This window comes from Rhinatrema bivittatum, chromosome 2 (genome assembly GCF_901001135.1).
Source record: "Rhinatrema bivittatum chromosome 2, aRhiBiv1.1, whole genome shotgun sequence".
NCBI lineage: Eukaryota > Metazoa > Chordata > Amphibia > Gymnophiona > Rhinatrematidae > Rhinatrema > Rhinatrema bivittatum.
In genome coordinates this window covers 46,599,997-46,613,488 of record NC_042616.1, presented here as the reverse complement: position 1 = coordinate 46,613,488, position 13,492 = coordinate 46,599,997, and the positions used below count along the sequence as shown (strand labels likewise).

Sequence of the window (13,492 nt, the reverse complement as noted above, 5' to 3'; positions counted from 1 at the left end):
ATGCATTTGCAAGTTGCGGGCACTATTAGTTTCATGGGGGATGGATGTGCGTTTTCGATGCACTATTATCCCTTACTGAATAAGGGGTAAAAGCTAGCACGTCGAAAACGCGTGTCCAAACGCAGCTTAGCAGTGCGCTCCACTGGAGCGCACTGTACTATATCAGCCTGTTAATGAGTCTTAACAGAGTGTGTGATCTGGAGGCCTGCAGAGCTTAATAATGCATGATACAGTCTGCTATCCAGCTGGACAAAGTGCACTTGGCAACTGCTATGCCTGAGCAATTAGGACTGTAAGAGATTAAACTTGTGAGGCCTGATGATTTGATTGAGTTCTCTTTCAATACTAAGCTAAGGCCCTCTTGTAGTCCAGTGAATGAAGTCTTTTCTCCTTTATGTGTATGTGGCCTTGGAAAGCATGTGGGGAATATGATGGCTTGATTTATACAAAAAGCAGACATCACTTTTGGTAGAATTGCATATATGGAGATCAATGCACCAATGCCTGACGCTCACCGACTCTCCCATCCAATGTGATCACAACAAGGAATTAACATTGTTCATGTGAGAAACTTCAAAGAAGCCAACTCGTTCAAAGGGTGGCTTCATAAGCTACGCCAGTACCACATTAAGAGCCCATGGCATTGGTGGTTTGGTTATTGGACGTTTCGTATGCCATAAGCCTTTCATGAACTTTAGTACTAAAGGATGAAGGGATATTAGTTTTACCTCCACTTGAATATGATAGGATGCTAAGACACTAACATACAACTTGACTGAAGAGGTACTGAGACCCAAAGGAGAAAAGAGAATATTGAACAGCTCCCATAATTTGCAAGAGAATGGCTCCAGGGAGCTCTGTTGACAACAGGACGAAAACCGTTTCCTTTTAAAGTTGTAAGCCCTCCTGGTTGACTGCTCCCTGGCAAATACCAAAACATCTTCAACTTCCTTAGGCAGGGGTACGGAGGCAATTAGCAAGCGCTCAACATCCATGCCATCAATTTGAGAGCGAGGAGTTTTGGATTATACAGACTGCCCTTTTCCTGAGTCAATAACGCTAGATCGGTCTTTAGAAGAATCAGTGGACTGACAGACAACTGGACGAAGTAGAAGAACCCCAGTTTTCTTGGCTATGTTAGTGCAATAAGTATAAAGCAAGCCTGGTCTTTGAGCATTTTCTGCACCATCCTGGCTATTAGCGGAATACATGAGTTCTGCATTCCAGCTAAGCAGCAAATCATCCAGAATGGATATGAGTTTGTTTGGAAAAATGGAACAAAATCTTTCCATTTTTCTGCTTTCCTGCGATGTGTTACAAGGTCAGGCGAAAAACAAGATGGGGGAGGGGGAGGGGAAGTGGTGTTGGGTTGCATATGGGAATTTGTGTGTTCATCTACCCAAAGTGAAGAGTCTCAACTGGATGGGCCGATCTGGTCTTTCTCTGCCCTCATCTACTGTGTTACTATGAACTGCCCACCTTACTGGTATGAATGCGCATTACTTATTCCATCCGCTTTACTGGTTTGTGTGACACGACCTGTCTTAGCAGTATATATCTGTGTACTGGTACGCCTTATGGCATGTGTACGGACAGTGGTACCGCCTGTCTTACTGGTATGTGTATTTAATCCTGACACCACCTGCCTTACTGCTACATGTGTGTCTGCTGGATGATACAAGAGTTACTGACTGCAGCTGTCGCCTTTTTTTTCACTGCCACACACACAGGGCTCCTCATTACAATTTCCAAGGCAAGACTCTATTTGACTGAGCCTGCTCTCTTCCACTGCAGGGTGCAGGCACGTTAAAGGTACACAGGGCCAGCTTCCACAGCCACCAAGTCCCTCCCTCTCTTTTCACACTTTAAAATGACACTTCGTAACTCTTCGGTTCCTTTTTGTCATTTTTCTGCCCATTTCTTTACCATTCTCTGGGGCTGATGTAGCAAGGTGCACTGAAGCTGCCACGGGTTTGCACGCGCCTATAAGCGCATTTCCCTGCACAAAGCCCTATACGGGTATGTAATAAGGGTTTTGTGCATGGGAAAAAAAGCACGAATAGGCGCGCTTACAGATCTGCGGTTCTTCTGCACGACTGCATGCTAATGGGTTGCAAAGGAGGCAATTATCTATTTACGGGCAATGCAGGGAAATCAGCTTAGTGCGGGTTTTTAATGCGGGTTTTTAGCGCTTGGAACAGGGCAGGAGGTAAGTGAAAGTGTCGGTGTGGAGACCGGTTTTTTTTTTTATGCTTTTGCGGGTCAGCCAAGCAGCGGACGGAATGGGTAGAGAGAAGGCAGCTTCTCAAAGAGGCAGAATCGCCGATCTCCATTTCACGCTCTCGCCGGCGGTCAGAGTCCAATCAAGAAGGGGTTGATATTGCTCTTCCCACCTTTACATCAACTTCTGGACTACTAGTCTATTCGGTTTTTTTTTTTTTTAAAAAGAAAGGCTTTCGCCCCGAGAATCAATCGCGGGTGTTCGCACGCTGATGGGTATCCATGCGGCTTTCTGCACGGATGTCTGCACGTTTTACTGCATAGGGCCGCAAGTGCGCATTACCGCACACATTGTGGCGCATATGTTGGGTGTGCGCATCAGCCCCTCTGTCCTCCCCCCTCTCACCACAGCCTCTTTGCTGGCATGCAGAAAGCTGTTCTAAGATGAGGACTAGAGTGAGCTTGCCTAGGACTGGCACGAGGCTGAAGTATTGAGGGGATTTCTGCGTGGCATTTCAGCGGGCACTGCAAAGAGAAACAATCGGATCCACACCTCTCGGTCACAGAGTGACATTCTGGTGATCTGTCCCCTTCTGCATTTTTTTCTGGATTGCGAACACCCCAAGGGCATTGATATTTTTAGGAAAACTGTGTCCATCAATGCTGCCCACCTCATTTCCATTCGTCAGGTTCTCTGTTCTCGCCACACTTCTAACGCCTATCTCCTCTCGGACCTAACATATAATTTACCCTCACTCAGTGGCAGATCTTTCTCCTCTGCTGGCCCTGGCCTAGAATGACCCCCAAGATCCCTCTGCCCACCCACCTTCTCCCGCTCTTCAGATCACACTTTAGGACTCTCCTCTCCTCCCTCTACACTAAGGGATGGTTATTCAAAGCGTGGTTTTCACTAAGCATCTATCTTTAGCCAACTGAATGTTGGCAGGGTCAGGATGGGGAAAGGAAGTTAGCTGCAAGTTTAAATATAGCCAGCGAGATTTTGACTGGTCAGATTTAAACCTTCTTTCAACCATAACATAGCAAGCTAGTTTGCAGATGAAATTGATCCTAAGATAGGTGGGCAAAACATAGCACATTGTCATGGGCATTCTGCCCTGCATTAAACATCAGCCCCTAGCTGCTGTGTCTCATCCTGTTCTACTCACAAATAGTAGGGCACTGTATTTTATTAGCGCTTTACTACTCAAAAGCACTTACGCTATTTATTTATTTATTTATTTAACAGTTTTTTATACCGACCTTCATAGTAAATAACCATATCGGATCGGTTTACATTTAACAAGGATATAACTGGAGAAACAATTCAAGAAAACGATAAATAACAATAGGTAGGAATAAGTCAAAGTTTCAATCAACAGGGAAAGAGAACTTGGAAGCTTGCAACAAGCTGGAAAGAAGATAAAGGCAGGAATAAATATAAAGTGTTACCATAGAGCGTACGGGTTAAAAGCCTAAAAGGTGCTTTAACCTGGAAGTGTCAGAGTCCATTGTTCGTGAGTATAAATGCCAGACCGGGTAAGAGTGAAGGACAACTAGTGATTGTCTGGAGGATCGCCGAAGGCTTGGTGAAAGAGCCAGGTTTTAAGTCTTTTTCTGAAAGTTAACAGGCAAGGCTCCAATCTGAGATTTGATGGGATGCATTTGGATTTCAATTTAATTACTTTCCTTTCCAAACATGAATCCAAGGCATGTTGCAATTCAAGTAGAATCAATAAGGCCCTATCTCAGAGAGGGCTTACCATTTGAGTTGGTACCTGGGGCAGTGGCGGGCGAAATGGACTGGCTCAAGGTCACAAGAAGGTCACTGGGAGAAAGGGGATCTGAACATCTAGCTTCCCTGGATTCTCAGCCCACTGCTCTAACCACTAGAGTACTCCTCAACTGTCAGTCTATCCGGAGGCACGATAACTTCTCTCAGAGGGGACTCATCAGAATCAAATTCGTGGTGAAGGCAGACTACGGGCCTGGAATTTACTCTGTTGAACTTGATGAGGCCAAGGTCATTTTCTATAGGGTAATGTTAGAATGGTGGATGGTTTTCACTTGTTATGTCTTGCATGTATGTTACATGTGACTGAAAAGCATTTCAGGATACTTCTGCATAAAACATAGTCATGTCTTCAACAGCTCGATTCTCTTCACTAAGACTCCCAACCTCCAAATCATTAACTTTTTGTTTTGGGAAGTTACTGATCCCTCAAAATGGTCATGTTTCCCAAATCTTTTGGGCAGTTAGGCAGAGAACTTGGACATACCCAACAGGCTAGAATAGGGACCAATCTGGAGTCTACCTCGAAATTCTCTGCAAGAGTCTTCGGATTCTTTTAAACAATAAATTACAGCTGAATGTGCCACCCGAGCCCTTCTCATACCTGTGGGGAACCAGTTGGACGGCACCTTGTGGTTAGACTCCTTGGTGGGGGAGGTGAGCAGATCTTTCTCCATCACAATCTCAAAGTTCAGAATAAACATGATGACCGCACCATCCTCATTCTTCACCGGCACCACGTCCACCAGGCACAGGAAGCAGGTCCCTGGAGAGATAACGGAGAGCCAGGAGTGGATGGGAGAGGAGGAGTGAAGGAGGCAGTTTAGAGGGATGGAGCGAGAAACAGAGAGAGGAGTGGAAAAGAGGGGAGAGAGGGACAGAGATGGGTGAAAGAGGAAAGAAAAAAGAGAGAGAAGGAAAGAGATAGAAGAGGGAGAGAGACAGGTGAGAAGGAGATGGAAAATGAAAGAACAAAAGAAAGGGGAGAGATGTGGTGAAAGAGAGGAGGAGGGAAGGGAAATAAAATGAGCCAAAATGAAAGAGAGGCAAAAGCAACAATTAGAAATCAGCCCTGTAAACAACAACAACAACAACAAATGAGTAATGGCTAATGTCTATGGATCCGGGGCTCTTCGAAGAGGGGAGAGGAGTATTCACTGAACATCCTCCTAGAACAAGGCTGCCTTGATCATAGCCCAATTATTAACCTCTTTATGCTGTACATTTTTGTATACGCTGTATGCTATTTTATTTGATTCCAATGCATATTATGATGCTGTAGTCTCCCAGGAAGTTATTATCAGAAGGGAGGGGGGGTATGGGTGGGCTGGGGACATCGGCAAAGAATTTGTTGCACAAATTATACATGCAAATTCCTGTTAATGTTATGCTGGTACTCTGTAAATGCCTATTATGGAAATAATAAAATTTGAGTTATTAAAAAAAAAAAAGAAATCAGCCCTGTAGATACTGTACTATCAATAACAGACACAGTATCACAGGTATGAGTCTCAGCCCCCTCATTTTTATCTCTCTCCCTTGGGGCTCAGCCCTTTGCCTTGCAGTCCTAAGGATCCGCCCAGGGTTTGAGTGCATCTGTGGTTTGCCACTCTGGACGGGCCCATACAGGAGGCAAATCAGGTGTTTAAGGGCCGTTTAGGAGATACAGGTTGGTTACAGTTTCAGTTCTTTCCCATTGGTTTTCTTTCTCTCTTTTTTTGACCTGGTAGTTTCCTCCAGCCTCTTTGCACTTCCAGCTCGGTGGGAACCAGGGCTGTGATCTGGTGCCAGAAGCCTTCACGTACAACTGACCCAGGCATTTTCCCCCTATGTTGCATCACCTTCCAACTTTCAGTTAGTCCAGCCTTTGCAGTGACATTCCTGGGCCGGAGGCCATGCACCAGGGCTGCTTCTAGATTCCTGCAATCACGAGCCATGAATCCAGCCAGTAGATACCACCTTTAAGCATAATAAGCAATGCCCATGACTCTGCAGCATCCCCAGCCCTGGCCAGCCTCGGACCCACCCCGGGCACTGAACCAGTGTCCTTCTGAATGGTCAGTGCACATCACTTCCCATCTCTGAACCTGTGGGGCGTTTAAGGAGCAGGAGGTGAAGCAGCATTCCTGACAGCAAGGAGCAGTCACTGGGAATCATCAGACCATGCAGCTGAAAGATCCGTATTCAAAAGCCCGGAGAGCGGCAAAGCTACCCGGATAATTCAGCGACACTTATCTGGGTAAAAGTGAGGCTGAATATAGTCAGAAAAAAGTTATCCGAGGTAACTTTGCTGCTCGGTGCTGCTCTGCAGGATTTTGCATACTATAGGAAAACAAAAATTAGTACCAGGCTATTGGCACCGCTAACCCCCCTCTCCCACTCCCCCACAAGATTAACAAAAAGTAGCCAAGGAGAGCCTGAGCCTCCTTTTCTGAGTAACTCTGGTTGGCCAAATAGCTGTCCTAAACCTAAAGCAACCCGGATAACTTAGAAAACATAAAGAAGTAGTGGGTCAGTGGCACCCCAGTCCTCCCTCCCTCTCACGGGACAAAGAAAAGTAGCAGGCCAGCAGCGCTCCAATCCCTGTTCTCTCCTGATCCCCTCCCGAGATTAAGAAAAGTAGCAGGCCAGCAGCGCTCCCATCCCTGTTCTCTCCTGATCCCCTCCCCAGATTAAGAAAAGTAGCAGGCCAGCAGCACTCCCATCCCTGTTCTCTCCTGATTCCCTCCCCAGATTAAGAAAAGTAGCAGGCCAGCAGCGCTCCCATCCCTGTTCTCTCCTGATCCCCTCCCCAGATTAAGAAAAGTAGCAGGCCAGCAGCGCTCCGATCCCTGTTCTCTCCTGATTCCCTCCCCAGATAAAGAAAAGTAGCAGGCCAGCAGCGCTCCCATCCCTGTTCTCTCCTGATCCCCTCCCCAGATAAAGAAAAGTAGCAGGCCAGCAGCGCTCCCATCCCTGTTCTCTCCTGATCCCCTCCCCAGATAAAGAAAAGTAGCAGGCCAGCAGCGCTCCGATCCCTGTTCTCTCCTGATCCCCTCCCCAGATTAAGAAAAGTAGCAGGCCAGCAGCGCTCCCATCCCTGTTCTCTCCTGATCCCCTCCCCAGATAAAGAAAAGTAGCAGGCCAGCAGCGCTCCCATCCCTGTTCTCTCCTGATTCCCTCCCCAGATAAAGAAAAGTAGCAGGCCAGCAGCGCTCCCATCCCTGTTCTCTCCTGATTCCCTCCCCAGATAAAGAAAAGTAGCAGGCCAGCAGCGCTCCCATCCCTGTTCTCTCCTGATCCCCTCCCCAGATAAAGAAAAGTAGCAGGCCAGCAGCGCTCCCATCCCTGTTCTCTCCTGATCCCCTCCCCAGATAAAGAAAAGTAGCAGGCCAGCAGCGCTCCCATCCCTGTTCTCTCCTGATCCCCTGCCCAGATTAAGAAAAGTAGCAGGCCAGCAGCGCTCCCATCCCTGTTCTCTCCTGATTCCCTCCCCAGATTAAGAAAAGTAGCAGGCCAGCAGCGCTCCCATCCCTGTTCTCTCCTGATCCCCTCCCCAGATAAAGAAAAGTAGCAGGCCAGCAGCGCTCCCATCCCTGTTCTCTCCTGATCCCCTCCCCAGATAAAGAAAAGTAGCAGGCCAGCAGCGCTCCGATCCCTGTTCTCTCCTGATCCCCTCCCCAGATAAAGAAAAGTAGCAGGCCAGCAGCGCTCCCATCCCTGTTCTCTCCTGATCCCCTCCCCAGATAAAGAAAAGTAGCAGGCCAGCAGCGCTCCCATCCCTGTTCTCTCCTGATTCCCTCCCGAGATTAAGAAAAGTAGCAGGCCAGCAGCGCTCCGATCCCTGTTCTCTCCTGATCCCCTCCCCAGATAAAGAAAAGTAGCAGGCAAGCAGCGCTCCCATCCCTGTTCTCTCCTGATTCCCTCCCGAGATTAAGAAAAGTAGCAGGCCAGCAGCGCTCCCATCCCTGTTCTCTCCTGATCCCCTCCCCAGATAAAGAAAAGTAGCAGGCCAGCAGCGCACCCATCCCTGTTCCCCCCTGATCCCCTCCCCAGATAAAGAAAAGTAGCAGGCCAGCAGCGCTCCCATCCCTGTTCTCTCCTGATCCCCTCCCCAGATAAAGAAAAGTAGCAGGCCAGCAGCGCTCCCATCCCTGTTCTCTCCTGATCCCCTCCCCAGATAAAGAAAAGTAGCAGGCCAGCAGCGCTCCCATCCCTGTTCTCTCCTGATCCCCTCCCCAGATAAAGAAATGTAGCAGGCCAGCAGCGCTCCCATCCCTGTTCTCTCCTGATCCCCTCCCCAGATAAAGAAAAGTAGCAGGCCAGCAGCGCTCCCATCCCTGTTCTCTCCTGATTCCCTCCCGAGATTAAGAAAAGTAGCAGGCCAGCAGCGCTCCGATCCCTGTTCTCTCCTGATCCCCTCCCCAGATAAAGAAAAGTAGCAGGCAAGATTCTGAAGATTCAGAACCAATGTCAGGAAGTATTTCTTCACGGAGAGGGTGGTGGATGCCTGGAATGCCCTTCCGAAGGAAGTGGTGAAGACCAGAACTGTGAAAGACTTCAAAGGGGCGTGGGATAAACACTGTGGATCCATAAAATCAAGAGGCCGTCAATAAAGAGTGGGTGGCTCGCCAGAATGACGGCTACTGCCTGGAGATAATACCCTTATTCAATAAACATACACATGGTTACTGTGACTCCAACATCACTCTAAGCTACAACAGCAAGAGGAAATGTGGAAAAAAGGATTCGCACTCACAAAGTGGGGAGTAGCTGGCTTGTTACGGCGGTTACTACCCCAAACCAAATAAGCCTGATACTTCACTTTCAATGCATATCCAGCATAGCTCTCTGCTTCAACGGTAGGGGAGAAGAAAAACTGATACTTCACGCATAGCTCTCTGCTTCAACGGCAGGGGAGAAGAAAAACTGATACTTCACGCATATCCAGCATAGCTCTCTGCTTCAACGGCAGGGGAGAAGAAAAACTGATACTTCACGCATATCCAGCATAGCTCTCTGCTTCAACGGCAGGGGAGAAGAAAAAAGGATTCGCACTCACAAAGCGGGGAGTAGCTGGCTTGTTACGGCGGTTACTACCCCAAACCAAATAAGCCTGATACTTCACTTTCAATGCATATCCTGCTTCAACCGCAGGGGAGAAGAAAAACTGATACTTCACGCATATCCAGCATAGCTCTCTGCTTCAACGGCAGGGGAGAAGAAAAACTGATACTACACGCATATCCAGCATAGCTCCCTGCTTCAACGGCAGGGGAGAAGAAAAACAACCAATAAGGGCTGAATAACACAGTCTGGGTAAAACAAATAAACATGGGTGTAGCTTGCTTATTGCGGCGGTTACTACCCCTACTACCCCTAACTAATCAAGCTTGATATTTCACTTGGTTGCAGCTCCATCACTGCTCTCTACATTCATGGTGGGGGTGGAAGAGAAATAGAACCAAAGAGCTAAGAGAAACAGATAAGTATGAGAAAAAAATGTGAAGCTTGCTGGGCAGACTGGATGGGCCGTTTGGTCTTCTTCTGCCGTCATTTCTATGTTTCTATAAGCAGCGCTCCCATCCCTGTTCTCTCCTGATTCCCTCCCGAGATTAAGAAAAGTAGCAGGCCAGCAGCGCTCCGATCCCTGTTCTCTCCTGATCCCCTCTCCAGATTAAGAAAAGTAGCAGGCCAGCAGCGCTCCGATCCCTGTTCTCTCCTGATCCCCTCCCCAGATTAAGAAAAGTAGCAGGCCAGCAGCGCTCCGATCCCTGTTCTCTCCTGATCCCCTCCCCAGATAAAGAAAAGTAGCAGGCCAGCAGCGCTCCCATCCCTGTTCTCTCCTGATCCCCTCCCCAGATAAAGAAAAGTAGCAGGCCAGCAGCGCTCCCATCCCTGTTCTCTCCTGATCCCCTCCCCAGATAAAGAAAAGTAGCAGGCCAGCAGCGCTCCCATCCCTGTTCTCTCCTGATCCCCTCCCCAGATTAAGAAAAGTAGCTTTGTTCGGCTAGCGCTGAACATCAGTACTAGGCAGACAAAGTGAAACCATGCTCTGGCAGAGCTACAGTGCAGCTTCTTTTTATCCGAGTAAATTCTATGCAGGCAACAATTCGCCCGAGACAAAATTCAGCTGGTGAGAAGGGTGGGGGGGGGGGGGGGGGTATTGCAAACACCAGGGTTTCTATGGCTAATTCTAACAGTAAGCTGGACAAGCCCTTTTTTCAAATAATATTTTTATAGATATCGTTTCAATTGATACAGTTCTCTTACAAGAGCAAATTTCTGTATTCCTTCAGAAGTTTTCCACTTTTCTCCAATACTGAGTATAAGAAGTCTTTGTATCTGTCTTTTTATTAAGTTGTTTGGCATGCATTCTCCTTTTTTCCATTAAAGCACATTGCTTCAGAGACATTTTCCAATTTGAAAAAGCAGGCAGCATCTCCTTTCCAGGAAGCTAAAACAGTTCTCTTGGCTTGTGTAATGGCCGGGACTCACAAATCTTTTCCCCCCCTGTAGGCAACCTCTGATCTGTGCTAAACAATCTAAACTAGACCAGCTTGTCAGGCCATCCAATCCCCTAAACATAAAGGAACAGCGTTCAAGAAAAGACCATCTGATCGTGCAATTCAATGTTTTATCTGAGCAAACAGATATTTTCCTGGAAAAGGAACTCAGTTTATGCCCTCCTATAAACATGTGATACCGTGTACCTCTTTGATAATTGCATTTCTCACATAAATCAGAATTCCAGAGTTTCATCTTAGTACCCAATATGCTGGAGATGTATATTCTGCGTAGAAATGTTCTCTCATGTTATCAGATGTCACGGTTCTATTTACTGATGCAAACGCTTTTTGGACCTCAGCAGCTGCCAGCTCCTCGGTAAGGTCTTCACTCCACAAATCAGCCAGTCTTTGAAGATAAGTATTTTCCTTTACCATTTTATACCCTACAGCAATCATACTATCCTTGCTGTTCATATCCAAAACATTTTCTTTCACTTCACTATTTCTGATATTCTTCAAATTTCTCCTGCTACATGAAAAGCAATAATGACAAGCTTGTAAACAAACAGGAAAAAAAAATGATTTGGTACATCCCATTTTTCTCAGTCGATGGAAAGGAGGAATTCCCCCATATCTTGCACCAGTTACCCTAAGTTGCAAATCCCTACCCAAACCCCCTGGAAAATCAAAATTTCCTCAAGAAGACAGGAAAGGAGATACCTCCAAATTTTTTCCCGATCTTAGTTTTCCACCATCCTTTGAATCTTGATCTCTTAGTATTCTGGGCCCCTGTGTGGCTGGTGCGAGCTAGGAGGAGACGCATGCTCTGAACATAAGAACATAAGAGATTGCCATGCTGGGTCAGACCAAGGGCCCATTAAGCCCAGCATCCTGTTTCCAACAGTGGCCAATCCAGGCCACGCTAGGAAGTTAGGCTGGTGCTCATGGGGTGAAGGGGAGGGGTGATCTCTGGGAGTGCTCCAGTGATGGTAGACCGTAAGCCAGGAAGAGGCTACCAGGTCTGTTTCCTCTGTGCTTCCCATGGAAGGGGACTGGACGGTGCGAGAAACCATTTCAAAGGGGCAGCGTTAAAGAAAATGTTTCTTAGGCAGGTAATTCAACTGATATTTAAGAACAGGGCTTCCCATACCTCTTCTGGGAACCCTCACAGCTAGTAGGTTTTCAGGATACCCACCAAGAATATGCATGAGAGAGGTCTGCCTGCACTGGAGACCCAATGTATGCAAATTTATCTCATCCGTATTCACTGCGGATGTCCTGAAAACCTAACAAGCTGAGGGTCACCAGGCCAGGCTTGCAACGCCCTGGTATAGGGTTACTAGTACAGAGCGCACAGCCCAAGGAATAGCATTGCTTTTATCAAAAGTCTTTCTGCTCTCACATACTTTAGCTTTTCAATGAAATACAAAAAGTTATAGTGTTTATATTCTTTGTATTGCATGCTTAGTTCTGAGCTGTAATTCGGTACATTCTAGAGTACCAGGTGATGTCACTAAGCGTGGCTAAAACTCCTTTGCCATAGGATGCGCTGATTGTGCCTTAAAGGAGAACAAGCACAGTCACATGATACTGCCGGACAAATCACAAGGCTTCATTTCTCTCCTTTCCTAAACATGGCTTCCGGACCAGCTTGGCCTGACATGCAACAGAGGGAAAGAAGTAGCAGAATAGAAGAAGGAAGGGGGGATGGTGTGGCTGGTCTGAGAAAGGGTTGTAAGCCAATCAAGGGCTTTCGATGGCTGAAGTTAATCTTGATAAAATAAGGATTTATTTTTTTTTTTCACTGAAAGCTCCTAGACACGGAGAGGCTGAGTTCACAGAAGAAGCATCTGGCCAGCGTGAAGTTGTCAAGCATTCTGCCTGGGAGGGAGAGAAAAAGGCATTGAAAATCCCATTGCCAGTGTCAAGACTCAGAAAAGCATCCAAAAATGTTCCAATCATGCAATCACAGAAACATAGAAATATGATGGCACACAAAGATCATATGGCCCATCTAGTCTGCCCATCCATCTGATTTATCTAGTCCTTACAATTCTCATCATTCCCTCAGAGATCCCGTTTCTATCCCATGCTTTTGAATTCAGATACCATTTTTATCTCCACCACTTCTGCATATACTACATCTCTGTAAAGAAATATTTCCTGAGCCTACCCCTTTCAACCTCATCTCATGACCCCTCATTCTAGAGCTTCACCTCCTGTGCATGGAAACCTTTGAGATATTTAAATATCTCTATTATATCTCCCCTATCTCACTTTTCCTCTAGTGTATACATGTTTATATCTTTAAGACTATCCCCACATGCTTTAGAATGAAGACCACCGACCATTTTAGTGGCCACCCTCTGGACCGGCTCCATCCTGTTTAATACTTCTGAAGGTGAGGTCTCCAGAACTGTACCCAGTATTCCAAGTGAGGTCTCACCAGGGACCCACACAGGGGCAAGATCACCTCCCTGCTTCTGCTGACCATTGCTCTCCCTATTCAGCCAAGCATCATTTTGTAGGTGTGAATTTTGAGTTGCCTTTTACAGAGGCAGCATGTGTGTGCCTCACTTTTATTTGTTTTTGGAAAGAGGACTTTTGGGTTTCTTGGAAAGAGACTTGGGGTATGGACTAGAAGAAAATGTGCCTTTCTTCCATTTAAAGATTCTAGCTTTTGAACACTTTGTTGTTGGGGTAAGAAATGTCTCCACCCTTCTTTTCCTCATTTTGGTTTGATTTTTGAAACTGGTTTTATTTTTATCAATCTTCTCAGTTCCTTTTGGATCCAGGGACTCGGGGTACATCATCTTGAGAGAGCATATGAGTTTCTCATCTAAAGAGACTCAATAACCCTTAGAGGTTACAGTAGGAATGAATTCTCATTCATTATGGGGAGGAGATGTTGACCATAGAAGAAGAATGGGCACTGTAGGGTATTGACCACTATTCTATCACCTGGATAGTAAAGAGAAGAGATTAGGCTGGGAAG

The 13,492-nt window shown here is 46.7% G+C and overlaps 1 protein-coding gene across 1 annotated transcript in view; it reads right to left on the bottom strand.

Moving 5' to 3' along the window:
* KCNH2 (potassium voltage-gated channel subfamily H member 2) overlaps window positions 1-4,762 on the bottom strand; it is a 439,418-nt gene extending 434,656 nt beyond the window's left edge. The window contains exon 1 of the mRNA XM_029587977.1: window positions 4,614-4,762. Within this exon, the coding sequence (XP_029443837.1) occupies window positions 4,614-4,713 (100 nt within the window). The 5' untranslated portion in view covers window positions 4,714-4,762. The remainder of the gene's footprint in view (window positions 1-4,613) is intronic.
* Window positions 4,763-13,492: the final 8,730 nt, after the last annotated feature.